General features: G+C 43.5%; 1 protein-coding gene across 1 annotated transcript in view; it reads right to left on the bottom strand.

The window, feature by feature from the left end:
- The window catches only part of LOC105279198, a 28,217-nt gene that overhangs the window by 10,178 nt on the left and 2,516 nt on the right, over nucleotides 1–15,523 (bottom strand). The window contains exons 2-16 of the mRNA XM_026975254.1: nucleotides 11,116–11,176; nucleotides 8,315–8,497; nucleotides 7,823–8,082; nucleotides 7,493–7,747; nucleotides 7,186–7,371; nucleotides 6,798–7,063; nucleotides 6,255–6,718; nucleotides 5,950–6,072; nucleotides 5,333–5,779; nucleotides 4,898–5,186; nucleotides 4,474–4,647; nucleotides 4,324–4,407; nucleotides 4,192–4,248; nucleotides 3,990–4,076; nucleotides 3,448–3,916 (exon numbers count right to left, since the gene is read on the bottom strand). Of these exons, the coding sequence (XP_026831055.1) occupies nucleotides 3,448–3,916; nucleotides 3,990–4,076; nucleotides 4,192–4,248; nucleotides 4,324–4,407; nucleotides 4,474–4,647; nucleotides 4,898–5,186; nucleotides 5,333–5,779; nucleotides 5,950–6,072; nucleotides 6,255–6,718; nucleotides 6,798–7,063; nucleotides 7,186–7,371; nucleotides 7,493–7,747; nucleotides 7,823–8,082; nucleotides 8,315–8,497; nucleotides 11,116–11,176 (3,405 nt within the window). The remainder of the gene's footprint in view (nucleotides 1–3,447; nucleotides 3,917–3,989; nucleotides 4,077–4,191; nucleotides 4,249–4,323; nucleotides 4,408–4,473; nucleotides 4,648–4,897; nucleotides 5,187–5,332; nucleotides 5,780–5,949; nucleotides 6,073–6,254; nucleotides 6,719–6,797; nucleotides 7,064–7,185; nucleotides 7,372–7,492; nucleotides 7,748–7,822; nucleotides 8,083–8,314; nucleotides 8,498–11,115; nucleotides 11,177–15,523) is intronic.

Here is a 15,523-nt window from a genome sequence, read left to right as displayed (position 1 = left end):
TGTCAAAGCGCCATAAACGTGTGTCTCGCTTGCTGCATTAATTTGCGGACAATAAGGAGTCATCCTGCGTAGCGTTTAGTGAGATGTCTCATACTTGCGATAAGTAGAGATACATCGTCGGATGAGTTATCAGAGGTCTCGGTTCCTCTGGGAGAGACAAGCGGATGAAGAGATGCTCGTTATGAATCTGGTTATTGATCGGTTCGTTATTGATGATGAGGTGATAATGCGTGAAGACGATTGATGCGTGGGTGACGACCCACCGGTCATCGTGAATTAAAACGAGTCCTTGTCGTTTTCTCTGATTCACGTAACCCGCGTTTATTTAACGTCCATCTCTCATATAGAGGTATTGTATCTTAAATGTAATTAATGCTATATACATTAGTGACGTTCCCACGTCCGTTAACTCGAACTCTTCTCGCCACGATTGAAATGGCTTCTAATTTACTTATTTAATGGCTGCAATAACTGCATATACATGTATACTGTGTATGTACACGTGTCAACACGCACGTTAGCTACATCGAGACGATTAGTAAAGACACTCGCGTGCTACTGCCTCGCGGAGCTCTTGCCGGCGATCAGATTGTTGAACACCGACTCGATCTCGATTGTCGAAGATTCTTGAGATTCCGTGGCGAGTCGATTACCATGGCGCTGACTGAACGCCCCCTCGATCGGTAGGGTCGACCGTTCGACTCCCTGACGAATCTCATTGACGAATTCATCATCCTCGTTGTCGTCATCCTCGGCCATTAGAAACGACGACTGGGTTGTCGACGGGAATTGATCCGCCGGTATCCGCGTAGTCGACGTCAACGACGAATACTTGGTCTTGATGAGGATTTTTTGTCGCTCCGTGGTACCAGACTCAACTACCGAAGTCACCAATCTGGTTACCAATGGCTTCGCCGTCGTGGTGCTCGTATAATCCGAATCAATTAGATTCTGCGAGTCCAAGAAACTGTTGCTCCTCGACGTCGTCGTCGTGGTCGTCCTCAGCGATTGCTGCTTCCGGTGAAAGGCGTCCGCGACGTAATCGAATTTTCTCGCCGGTATCAGAGTCTCCGTAACCGCCGCCTCCGTGCTGGTCGACGATGGACGCTTTGAATACGAACGCGTACGAGAGTACTGCCAGGTACTCGTGGGCGTTACAGCCTCGTTGATCTTGACATTATCCCGGTCTCGAAGCTTGTAACGTGTTCGCGGCTGCCGAAAACTCGACTGTCCGAGCCTGGTATCCCTCGTTTCCGTGGTCTCCTCGGACTCTTCCGGCGCGGAGTCTAAGAGCGAATGATGTCGTCTGGGCGATAAAGCCTCTTCGGGATCGAATGGTCGCTTCAAGATAACGGGGATCTTGTATCGTGAACGAATCTCGGGTCTGTTGGTAGGAATCGACGTCGACCGAAACGTGTCATCCTCCGCGATGTCTGCTTTCGAGATTTTACGATCCTCCGTGTCTTCGGTGGCGCGATTTAACGGATATCTTATCTGAGCTCTTGATGAGACGGTGGTATAGTGTTTCCAAAATTCTGAATCTCCTGAATCTCCTGAATCTCCTGAATCGCCTGAAAGACCGTTCGGCGAGACCGTTTTATTCTTCACCGTCGTATCTTGTGCAACTTCCTGTCCAATCGCAAGATCGAGAGCCTCGTCGGACGAGTCGAGCGGATAACGGCGAATGAAAAAGTTATTCCTGCGTCTCGAGAGGATCTCGGAACCGTTATTCTTTTCCATTGACGTTGACAATGTTGGTACGGGAGAATATCGGTTAGTAGCGTTGGCAGCCGAGGCCGTATTCTTGCGCGTATGCTCCAATTCGGAACTTTGTTCGGTCGTAAACTGTGTGGTGATCGTTTGCGAGCGAGTACCGGATGCGTCTTCAACGTCGGCAGTTAACATCGACGTTTCTTCCGGAGACGTATAGCTCTCGGTATAATCGGTGGTGGCTGTCGCCAACGTTGACTCTGTCGTAGTAGCCTCGAGACTTATTTCGTTCGTCGATCGATGATGTTCTTCCTTGTCATCCGCGTTAATCGTCGCTTGTTCGTTGGAAAACGTCGTAGATCCGGGAACGGGCGTCTCTGGAGTAACTTTTGTGATACTGTCAAAATTAAAATCGGTGGACAAAGCACTCTCTGTGAGAGCTAAAGTGGAGTCTTCCATCTCATCATTTGTAACTCGATGATCGGCGATCGTCGATTTGCTGGCATCCTTATTCGTTCCTGTCTGGTGGCTGATGGCAAATGTCGATTCGTCAACGTTGTTTTCCATCAAATTCGTCGATTCTGCAGGACGGTTCAAACCTTCCTGCACCTCTTTCTCGAGAGAGAGATCCTCGGCCAGAGTTGACGACCGAGGACCGTCTCCAAGTGGACGTTTACGCCTTGTCACCTTTCGTCTGCGAGGTGTTTCAGACCTCTCTTCCTCTTCCACTTGAACCTGGGCGCTAGCAGCCGTACTCGATGATACGGGTCTTCTTCTTAAAAGTACTTTGCGCCTTCTTGGCGCCGCCAATGTTCCATCGATATCAATTATACGTTCAGTAGAGACGATCGTCACCAGGTCGGGATTGAATTCGTGAATCTCGATACGTGCGGTCGTCGTGGCGATAGCATCTTCGGGCCGATCGCTCGTCTGGTCCACTCTGTCGTTGGAAATAGTCGTAACATCTAGTTGCGCGATCGGCTCCAGCACGTAGATCGGTTTAAACGACTCAACGACGGAATTGGCAGTAGTTGTTTCTTGATCGACAATGTTCAGCAAGTTGCTTCTCTCGATCTTGTCGACCTCCGTTTCGAGAACTCCACTCAAAGTTGTTGATACCACTTGCTTCCGATCTGAGTCATCAACGTTGATGATCCTTGGCACGGGCTCCTCCGCGTTGTTTCTCTTCTTTGTGTACTTTGCTCTGTCGTATTTACGATTCACATTTAAGATTGACGGCCTTCTAAAGACTTTGATATTTGTGATCTTGTCATTGCTCTCGAGTCGCGTTCGGAACGATGGGTTCCTCCTGGGACTACCTTGCGTTATCCTGATTATCGGACTGTCGTTAGTCAAATCGTTAGCTTTCGTAGTCTCTGTGCCGTTGACTCTGTTGGGTCTCCGGTATCTTCTTTCGAAACCGCTGCTGGTAGTCGTACTGGCGGTCGTCGAAATCGCCGCCGTTCTGCCTCTCTCTCTGTACCTGGGAGCCACAACGGAATTTGCGAAAACCTCCTGTGCCCTGAACCTCGATGTTGGCGGGGTATACCTGCTAGCACCTCTGTTACGTGATCTGCTAAGATCCTTGCTTCTAGGTATGGATGTTTCCGTGCGCAGGGCGTCTGCTTCATTCACCGGCTCGTCCTCAACAACCCGGTCGACCGGTCTCGCCCGTACTCGAGTTCGCCCCAGAAACGGACTCGACGGGCGTGTGGGATTTTGCGATGTTGTACTCACCTTGGACCTACTCGACGGGGTCGTCGCTTCTGATGAGCTGGATCTTCGTCGAGTGAAACCGAATGGCCGCGGTTGCGACACCGCGGCAGCGATCGTTGATCTGCTCAAAGTCGTAGTCGCCGCCTGGCTCGTTGCTGGTACCGTCGTCAATAGGATCTCCGTCGCCGAGTCTTGCACCAGTTTCATCGAGTCCGTGGTGGAATCAATGGTGTCTACCTTAGGGCTAACATTAAATGAGTTTTCCGGCGGTTCAACGCTGATTACGGTGATGATCTCGGTGGAGGTCGAGGTAATTGACGTGGGCAACGTGGATGATAAAGTGGTTGAATTAGCACCGGACGCTTCTGGATATTCTTCCGCCTTGGATGGTAAAGTGATTTCGCTCGTCAGTTGCGATAAAGGCACGACACTAAGCGAATCCTCGGATGTCTTTGAGGTGGTACTTCGGAATCTTTGTATGCTGATGTATCTGAAAGATTCCAAAACAAGTCATTGTAAAACGACAGGAGAAACGTTACTAGATAAAGGGAAGTTGTAAGAACCTAGGTTTCGTTGTTAGCGAATCATCATCTTTTTCTGCCGATTGATCCGCGACTTGACCTTCCAAACTAGCTCTTTTATCTGAACTCCTGAAATTATTTATAATCAACAAATATATGACATTTTCTACTGACTGTAATAATGCGTTATGTCATACATCTGTATCATCATATTTAAATAAAAGTCTTCCCATTTTATATTTACCTAAAATTCGAGCCACGATTTCGTTTGTTGAACGTTTCGGACTCGTTATCTTGTTGTCTAAGAAATTACAAATTAAAACATTAATAATCTTTATAGTGTTGTAACATTTAATCGATATTTAGATGCTCGTACTTCGAATGAAGGAAAGGTCGTCGTCTACGATTTGATCTCTCCTCCTCAGTTTCCGCTTCTTTACCTCCCACATCGTTCTCATTTCTGAAAAACATTTCCAGATACAGCGCGTACATGCGAGGTAAAAAACTATCTTGCCAATATTCATACCTGGATGTCGTCGTGGAAAGTCGCGTTCGCCGAATGTTCACGTAATTTGGCGTCACCCGTTGCGTGGACGAGTTACTTTCCAATGGATTGCTTTCCTCTTCGTAGGAAGTTACGTCGGTATTATCATTATTCTCCTCGTTTTCGTCCTCTGACGGAGGTTCTTTTGCCGCTGATCTAACATCAACATTAATATAATTTATCGCAATCTGTAGAAATAAAAGTCAACTTTATCCCTCGATTACAAGTCGATCAATTTCAATTTCGATTTAGTGGATTTTCAGAATTAATCCAAGTAAATGAAGATCATATTAAATCGCGAGTAAATGAAGAATCGACCGATCTCGATAAAGGGTGAGTAAACAGAGCCATATATACACGCGAAGAAAGCTATCGTTGCTGATGAACGTATTATAGAGGGACTGACTTGGCTCTTTCAATAGTAACGTATTGTGGCTTCTGCGATCGTCTGAGACTTTTCACTTCAGGGATATCGTCCAAGCCCTCGAATTGCGCTCTCCCCGGTCCGTTGACGTAACTGGTTTCCGAGGATGACAGTATCGGCCGCTGACTACCGACCCTGTTTGTTTGACGGTTCAACACACGCTCGTACAGACTACGACTGATAGCAGCCGGAGTGACATTTTTGCTATCCGATGTTGCGTCGGAATTCTTCTCTTGAAATAGCAATTGCTTCTCGAGCTGCTCTATTCCACCTGTTGGAAAAAGTTGACGAAATCGATGATTTCTTATTTTGAGTGTCATTTTTTTACATTAAGAAAATATAATATAATTATTAAAAACGAGAGAGATCGATAAAGAGAGGTGTATTAAATGTACTTGGTAGCAAAGTGATATTTACCAGCTTTTTTGATGAGATCGATCAATTCCTTGATGACTCTCGGGTCTTCCTCGTCCTCGCCATCGCTAGTTCTTTCCGATTCACTCGGTTTCAACGTGGTTGATGTTGCGGTTGTAACTGTATTTAATCTATTTCTGGTAAGGGTCTTATACACGAGTGGTTTTGTTGTTGTGATAACTGTCGGTTCCTCCCTCACTTCCTCTTCCTCGGTCTCCTCGATCTCATGCTCGTCGTAATCCTCCTCCTCCTCCTCCTCCTCCTCCTCCTCTGAATCCTCCTCTATCGATTCCGCTTTCGCGGTGGTGGTGCTGTGCAGATAAGTGGTTCGGCTGGTCGCAGCAGTGATGGGCGACCTAGTGGTTGAGACCACCGATGTCCTTGAGGTCTTGGGACAAATCACGTTGCGCGGGTAATCGCACGAGTCCGCTGCCTTGTTGAATACCAAACCTACGAGAGAATTAAATTGACACTGCTGATGCAATGATTTACGATAAAAATAATAAATAAACCATCTTGCGAGACGATGGTTTTGAATCTTATCCATTATCAAAGTGGGAGTAGTCTTAATCCGTGCACTCGTATAAAAAATACACTTATCTACAATATAATTTATCTACCTGAGGGACAGGTGAACTGATGAGCGACCACACCAAGTCCTCCTGGACCACTGTCGAGACACCAAAAATATTTCTTGCAATCTCGAGGATGCGGGAAGAAACCTTCGTCCTCACATTTGAAGTCTACAGAGAAAGACTATCTTGAGTAATTTCACTTCGTAAATAGAATAATTATACGGAATAATTTGAATCCTCTTTATCTTAATTATCGTTCTCGAGGAATGATGTAAATTCCAAAAATCTGCTGGGTAATTTAACACTGCTAAAGGAATCGCGGATCAAGAAATCTTTTTATGAAAACTTACCGGTTCCCGGATCAGGTGTAGTCGGTGGTTCGGGCGTCGTTAATTTATTGCTCAAAGACTCTTCGTTCCCATCAGCCTTACTTTGTCCCTTACGTCTAGATTGTTTCCTACGAGAATTACGATCGGCAGAGCTGCTTCGCGTTTTGCTCCTATTCCGATTCTTTGGTCGCTCAATCTTCTGCGTGACTCTGACTGTGTTTCCGCCTTGTGTGTCCTCGTTCGAGGACGGATCGTACGATCTCCTCGATACTTCCCGATCTTCTTGTTCCTCGTTGCTCGATCTCGAAATGGTACGGTACTTTGGTCTCGCGTAAGAGGACACGCGTTTGCTGGTGATCGGAGCCGATGTGGTACTACCTCTTCGACCGTTTGTGCTTAACTTGCGAGTAACGGCGTTGCCCGCAGTGCCTTGCGTACGACTCTTCTTTCGGCCGTCCGTTGATTTTGTCTTGTCGATCGTACTTCTGCGTATTTTATACGTGAGAGAACCTTCATTGCTTCCTTGCTAATTTCAATGATATATCGCTAAACGAACATTTCTACCTGTTATCCGTGAGTAACGCTTCCTTGGCTGCCTCGATCAAAGGATACGGACGATTGTGGCATTTACCACGGAAATCGTCATTGTCTAACGACCAGAACATGATGCCACCCAGTCTCTTCTCGTTGACGTATCGAGCTTTCAGTCGAACTATGCCCTCGTCGTCGTAGCCTACCCACTGATCGCCTTTGAAAGCGTATGGTCCCATGGCTTTGGGATTTGGCTCAACGACCTCCCACTCGTCGGATTCTGCTATGCTTTCGCAAATCTTGAAAATGAAATACATTAAATACGCCAATTTCAAGAAAATCTAGCAAGAAAAGTACATTGTAATGTCCGACGTGAGAGAGAGTCTTGGCTTATTTTTAACTTTTTTAGTTTAGAAATTACCTCGTAATAGGCGAGGTAGCCTTTCTCTCGAGTGGCCTCTCCCTCGACGCCTGGACCATCAGCTGGTGATCCGAGGTCGGTCGCGTCTTTATTGAATAACGTGTACGACCGACCGTATGTCGGTATTCCAAGAACAATTTTGTTCGCGGACGCACCTTTCTCCAGAAGATGATTGATCGTGTAATCCTGACAAATGTTTCCATCGCACGCGAATTAAATTCATATTATCGACGGATTGAGGATTATGAAAATGAGGAGAACGAAAATGACATTACGAGATTCTAGCAAAAGTAAAAAATATTCTTACAATAGTCAACTCTGCGTCGTAATTGTATTCGTTGTCCTCCTCCAGAGGATACAACGGTGAGTGATGATTTACGGCGGGCTCGTACGCCGAATGATAATCGTACGAGAGCAAATTTATAAAGTCCAGATATTCGTTTAATCTAACTACGTCGTAACCCTTGTCTATGTACTCGATACCAGCGGGCATCGCCATGGACAGCAGCAGCCTCGGTCTTCCGGTTTTCGAGGACTCTCTCTCAAATTCCTCGCCAAGTTCCTACGAATTAATCTCCATATATTCTGTTCTTTCTGTCGCGATAAGGCATCACGACGAAATCAAAGAGACATCCACCTGCACCAGATTGGCATAATTGTCCTTATCTCGTGGTTTCCCACCGTCTCGAAAAGCTGGATATTCCCAGTCGAGATCGAGACCGTCAAAATGGTTCTGCCTAAGGAATCTGATAGCGTTCTTGACGAATTCTCGTCGTCTTGCGGGATCGGCTACCATCGGTGAAAATCTGCTGGAGCCCTCGTTCCAGCCGCCGATTGCCAGCATCGTCTTCAAATTCTTATTATAAGTCTTTAGACCCGTAAACTTTGCGTATCCACCTGTCGAGCGAGCGTATTCCCTCTTACAATCATCGTCTCTCGTATGAATATACATGCGTGACAAAAGTTTACAAATTTACAAATGACAAATCGATTGACGATTTTTTTAGCTATATAACTAACAGTCTAATTGCCGAGATTAACTAGGAGAATCGCGCTAAGAGTTGCGGGAGCAAATTAAGTTGTTAATTAGCGATAACAATAGATATTACGATACACTTGTTCGCGTTACCTTTCTCGATGTCTTGATACTTGTCAAACGGTTTTAGCGCGTTCTCCTTCGTGAAACCTCCAAACGCGTAAATCAGATGAGTGCAAAGATACGGATTTATGTTTTGAGGCGAGAACTTTGCTGTACCAGGCCGGTACACCGACCAGTTTGTGTAGTAACAGACAATTTTACGTTCGGCGATTCCTGAAAGACAAGAACATGGGAAGCATTAAAAGTCGCGTAATGATCGTGCTATTCGTGCTGCGAAGGGCGAAAAAATGAGAAATCGTTGTTCGAATTTAATACTTTTTGAAACTTGATGGCAGTGTGAGACTCGCTTCGATCCCATTCTCAACTCGACCACTAGGTCAACCCGGCATCGTAATACCATCGGGAATAGCTCCATAATGTTATATAGAAAGCGAAAACGTGCAAAACAAACTAAAACATTTGCATCTAATAAATGCTCGCATGCGGGATGCATCTCATGGTTGCATCCGTGATGGCTTTCCATGTATACGTACGCATGTATTCTCGCACGACAAGCACGAGGAGAACGCGTAAACGGCTGTGAGAGAAAACGCTGCCAACGGGAGAAATTGAAACGCGATTGGACTTTCGTTTACGCGAAGAAATAGGTGCCACGTTGTGGCTTTCGACTCACGCGACACAGGTGCTCTACTGATAGATGCTGACTTTGCAAATGCCTCTTCGACATTCCCCGTGCACTGCATTTTAAGAGAGCGAGAGACGCAAATTTAAGCGAAGTGTCTTGTTAGAAACCCGTTGCTGGAGAAAGCAACCTTTTTGCGAAATTATGTAATAAAAATTCTCCAATAAACGCGCGGGTATTGAACGTAACGAGTATAACGTTAATCAGTTGATTGAAGGAAGCGTCGTTCTCTCCCGCGTAACTCGATCGAAAGTGCAGGCATTGCGAAAGCGAGCGATATTATTACGCGATGCACATTGTCCCTCCTATCATCCGAGCGTAATTAATTAGCCGAACGTATGCATCTCGTTGGCCTGCTTCGCGCATATAATCGCCCACGAAAGCCGACTCCGCGTTCGACTGTTCGTACTTTCGAGTCGCCGTTGAATTATCCATCGTGCTTTCACCGATCGAGCATGAAATGAGGCCGAACACCGTGTAGAGTAGTGAGACAATACGAGCTCTGACTGCGAATTAAGCTCTGCCCGACCCTGACCACTGAGATCGGGCGACACGAAAGCCGACAGATTTTAATTGATTTTTGCCTGACGATTGACGAGGACTAGCAAATAGCAGTCGGGTAGGTATTAGATTAAGTAGCCAGCGCGATGTTTCTCTTGAGTGTAAAGTCGTGTCCTGCCGATAATCCTGTACAACAGAAATTCTATACTCGACTCGTTAGAAACGTACACCTACTCGATATCGAGACTTAATCCAGAAATTCTGAAACGCATGGTTGAATGTAGAACAAGCAAGTACTGGATTCTTAATCCACAAACCTCGTTGCCTCCACCCACCTCGCGATAGTTGATTCTCTTTCGCCGCAACGCCCACCCGAGCGTACTCGCAACGGTCCCACGCGCTATATCGTTGTTATACAAATGGTGTATAACAGTGTTAAGTCACGACGTGCAGCTAATATAATAGCAGAGATAATATCGAGTAAAAGGCTCGCGCGTGATCGCGCCCGTTTTTCCGGATTAGTCGGATACGAGAAAAATTGCGCGGCACTGGCACACGCTCCAATAATTGGAAAGTGATGGCGTCCTAGTTGTTGTTAAAATGTCATTCTTAAAATGCTGCAAGTCCTCTACTGGCGTATTACTGTCTCATTCTTCATTATTCAACAATATCGTGTAACTACCCAGCCGTTCTCATTAAGTATGAGAATGTTAGCTATGATTTACGTTGATCATTTACGTTAATCACGGGCGAACGTTAGTCAATGAAATGCGCTTTCGAAATTGAAACATTATCTCCCGCACATCTTGGAAAAATCTTACTCTCCGTGTATTAAAGAGAAATGTTTGTGTGTTTTAACTTAACGGATAAAGATTTATTGCACCTTACAACAAGTAGTAGTATACCTACTCTTCGAGTGTATAAGATTAGCGGTTCGGTACGATTCACATCATTATAGAGCTGGTGAAAAAGAATCGAGTTTAAAAATCAATCTTCGTAATTGAAGAAACTACCAGTTTACGAGACTTGTCAGCGCGAAAACGATTACTGTTTCGTTTGTATTGTGAGATCTCGGGATCTCGGTAGGTAGGTATAGGTAGGATAAATACCAGGGATTTGGATAAATGCCCCTTTGCAGTTTGTTTCGTAAGTTGAGTTTATTTTAGTGGCGCGTTTAAGCGCAGACTATAATTTCTTTTTCAAATCTATAAGTGTCCCCTAACACTACCGGTATACGGGTAAGATTCAGGTCTTTGCCGTCATTGCGTAAGCCTTAACGTAAGATGTGTTTGCCATCACGAGCAGATATTCGGATACTATCAGAGATTAAAAAGAAACTCGTTAAACATCAGACTAAGGAGTTTACTTATTATCGATTTAATTTCAGTATCTAAGCTTTTCGAATTCTCATAAGTTATTTTTTTCTTTTATTCAGCTGAATTCTATTTCCTATGAATTTTTATTTACGGATTAGATTAGAAGAATATTAAACATAAAAAATATGATATCACGCGCGCGCGCAATATCTCGCACAAGATAGCATTATCAGAGTGGTTGTGTAATTAGAAAATATAAAATTTCTCAACAATTCTTCTGATTGAAAGTTGTACGCTTATACTTTTATAAGGGAAAGTTATTAAAGACTTACCATTTTCTATCGTCGCAAGTAGAATTCCCAAGCAGAGAATCAGCGACATCGCTCGCACTTCCTGTAATGGAAAAGCAGTACGATGTTTTATCAATAATTCATCACTGTGTGTCGCGGATTGTAGAATACAATGTATACATTTCCAAGAGAGAGTCTCCAAGCGTGAGTAATTAATTCATCGGGGACTCGCGCCTCACGCAACATCAGTAGTACGTACACGATTCTACCAACGAGTGTCTTGCCAACAAATTACTGATGAGTGTTGACTTGATCAATAACGGCCGATTGAATAAAATAAATGTTAAATGTAGTATTGTATTCATGACGTCGTATAACATTACAAGTGTTACAAAGTGCTATGAAAGAGTTATGTAAATCAATTCCAATGCAAAATTTTAGCTTTATTCATTGTATAGTTGAACGCGCGTACATAAAACATATAAATAAGTGAGTAATTGCGTACAAGATATTCGTCTATATCTCGGATTGCTGTGTGAGTTCCACTTGTAATCGCTTATGTAACGCGGAAACGTAAAGAGTATGTATAGTGATACACTTGTTTTCGGTCAATAAAGATCGATGATGATATTGGAACGAATGACAGTGTCACGATGCACACGTACGTCGTACGCACGCACGCACGCACGCACGCACGCACAAACGGCCACTCCTCGTTACGTAACAGGTGTATAAAGAGAAAGCAAGAAGAAAGAACGCCGTGCGACTTTCTCGTGGCGCGTTTCGGGTGGCAAGTTTCGCGTTACGTTAACGTCAAGTTACGTTAACGTGTAATGGCACGCTGCCCGTTAGTGTGATAACAATTAGCGCCGCCGTGGCCCCTGTGAATTTAATGAGGCGAACGGAAATTCCGACTCCGCCTCTCGTGGGCTCCGAACGTCCGAACATGATTCCTTCTAATTACGGTGAAACTTGAGGACTTGCACCCAAGTTATCCGGAATTACCGGATATTCTTTCGACCATAAATTCTACGTAACTGTGTAGAATTATCAATAACAATTTGTGCAAGTGTCGACGTCGACAGTCTCAGAATCAACGTGGATTGAATTTCAAAATAATCTGACGAACCGCAACGAACATCTCAAGAAAGACCTCTCTTTTTTAAAGAATATTAATTACATACATCGTTGAATTTCGCTTAACTGATATTTCGATATATTTTGCCACAAGAACTTTGTCCTTGTGGCAAATTCCTGCTACATAACGTTGGTATATGACGTTAGAATTTCCATACGTTAAAAACATATTAAACACGTTGATAATTATAAATAAAAGTAAAACTATACATATTTACAGATATCCGTCTTTGTGCGTTCATTCGCTTGCGCGCGTGCGCACGGGGTGGGTCAAAAAACTCCGGACCCCTCTAAATGTCAAATAACTTTCTACGATGCCAGGATCCTTGGAAAGCGGAGGTATACGGAGCCCCATTCAAGGGAGAGCCCCGAGCGATCGCACGTTCGCGTTCCGCAATATATGGCTGTATTATCGGTCGTGTATCGCACATACACATGCATACACGTCGATCGTCCACGATCGGCAATCAACTGGTCATTGCTGAACTTTCTGGATATTTCGTAACCGGAAGTTCGTGTCAGGTTTTCGACGCCATCCCACCTGTGAACATTTCCGTCGTCGGAGCAGTGAACGATTTTTCACGTTATTTCGTGAGAATAACGTTACATTGCAATTGCAGTGAAAGGAAGCGACTTTGAGAATTTCGTCATGTTTGATTTTTCATCATGTTCAAGAATCTCCGATGTGGATTTGTGGATGGCGTGCAGACACCGACAACCGCGGTTTCACTCAATTAGAATAATCGTGTGATGCTATTTCCGTAATCGTAATTATATAATTGATTCGTCAAGGATATCGGTATTGCGTAAAAGATTTTACACACCGCATAAACGAGGAGAGAAGGAGACGAGGGAGAAGGAGTATACAATGATAACGGCGACAATAATGTATACCGGTGCAATCAGATATAAGCAATTATTTTGATGAATTATATCCTGCCCAGCGTGGAGCGATATGCTCTCTCGTTATATTAAATATCAAGTATTCGATACTGGCTAAACCGGTGTAGCTAATCAGCTTCCGTGATGGTGAAATACCAAATGGTCGCTGCGTTCGGTCGATCGAGAAATAACTGAAGGTCGATTTCAAGATGCATTTCAAGAATGCGAATCGTTTCACTTTGTGTTACTCTTGGCCAATGTATTCTCCATCGTTTATTCTTACGTAATTGCAAATTCAATGATAATATCATTGTAATTGTAATTTAAGACTTAGGCAAAGCTAAACGGGAACCTGCCTCTTTTAATCGGCTCGGCTAATGGTCCAGCTAATGCCAGCGAGAAAGAAAAACAGGACAATTTCTCTCGAAACTTCGCGGGGCGGAATCTAACGAGGGAGACAAATCTCTCTATAACTTTCAAAGAGGAAGCAGCGTTCGAAAGTCTTAAAAAATGCCGTTTATGCTTCGTTGTGTTTTCTCGATAAAAAATCCCGAGCGAATCTCGCCACTGGCAACGCTGATTGATCAATTATAATCCTGTATTTAATCGTAACATGTTCTTTGTTACGGAACGACAAGCATATTTTTATACTTGAAGCCATACTCTGCATTTTATATTTCATTAACTATGCGTTGACTACAATTCGATGGAAATTTTACGACATTCCTGAGAGCGAGAGTTTTGAATAAATATTTATCGCTGGCGTTTATCGGCTCTAAATCGAGAAAACGACAAAAGCGGAACGATAAAACCCGTTCACCCCCGTAACCGGTGAATCTATCGCTGCAATAATGCAGAAGGTACTCCGATTGACCTTTCGTACTGTGCGCATCGCATACTTTCACAACCAGATTTCTGGACGTCCAAGGTTGTAATAAAACCAACGAATGTTTTCTGGATGTCGTGACCAGGAATAATGGGCTTCTGCGGATATTTTTAGCCTCGTCTTTTTCTCTTTTCATTCCGCTCTACACGTCGCTTTATAATGTACATAACATGTATCAGCCTAGATACGAATAGAAATTACATAGTACTCTAATGAGTAGATTTTTCATCGTAGGAGAAATCGTAGTACCATGAAAATATGCGTATGTATGCAAAAGTTTTAGTTCTTGCACGTTACAATCTTCGATGCTTAAACAAAAGAAAGCTAAGGTTAAAACTTTTGCATACACCTAATATATGTATATACACATATAAACATATAATTGAGTGACGGGTTTTGATACACCACGATGGCGTGGTGAAACGTTTACGGCTCTCTGGAGTTATGAAAGATACAGGCGACATTCTGGAATCTTTTTATTTCCGTTCTTATAGTATCGATGGCGCGCAGGCGATCGCGACTTAATCACAATCTATCGCTATATTGACCGCAATGCATGCGATTGTGATTAAATAGAATTTAACTTTCACGCGCGTATTCTTCTATGACGGACGGATCTATTGATTAGTTGAAAATTATTCAATCTCGAAGATCTTACTGACAATGAGATCGATTGACACAACTAGGCTGTAACTCGTAATGTTTCAAATTATCGAAATAAATATTAAAGAAGATAAAGAATCTGTTTTTGTATAGATATTCTAATTGAAATAAAGTAACTACAACTCGCATTTTATCGCGACGCCAATTAAACGACACTTTCGATCCAAAGTCATTTCACTACCGTCTCGAAAGTTGACACGTAAAATCGATTTGAGCTGTCACACCACGGAGAATCATGGTTCATTCGCTTCTACGGAATTCGCCCTGGGACGCACCGACTCTCTCGCGCATCTTTTTCTTGTCGAATTGATAGACCAATTTATTGACGAAACGATCGGAGCCACAGTCCGTAAATATTTGTTCCGTTCTGATAGGAGCAAAAATTGTTGAAACAATTTTAGGAAACATTAATCTTTGAGTTTTAACTATAGCAGTAACTAGAAGAAAAACCAACGTACTTTATTACTTCCTTTATCGAAACTTGTATGTTTTAACCAAGCTATCCTACTCTGAACTTGATCCGTTCAGCGGTTATTGAGATCTAATAATCCGAGTGTCTGCGAAAGCATCGCTTCGCGTAAAAGAGCGGTCTCGCTGCGCGTATACTTGGCGCGAGACACTACCGTGTCTCTTGAAAAAGCTACATAGTTATTTAAATTTATATAAAATATTTATTAATCTTAATTTTGTTATCGTAAAACTGAAATATAAACATTTTATTTTCGTTCAATACAATATCCATAAATAAAACGTGCTCTTCAAATGTGTGAAATTTTTCTCTAAAGCATACTCTAGCGTAGCGATAAGGTCGTTATTGACGACTGGGAAATAGTTTGGTCATACTGTTTTCGGTAAAATATAAACTTAAATTGATGATGATGA

Source organism: Ooceraea biroi, chromosome 2, assembly GCF_003672135.1.
Source record: "Ooceraea biroi isolate clonal line C1 chromosome 2, Obir_v5.4, whole genome shotgun sequence".
Lineage (NCBI taxonomy): Eukaryota > Metazoa > Arthropoda > Insecta > Hymenoptera > Formicidae > Ooceraea > Ooceraea biroi.
Note: the sequence above shows the minus strand (reverse complement) of the source record. Positions and strands in the feature narration are given on the sequence as shown.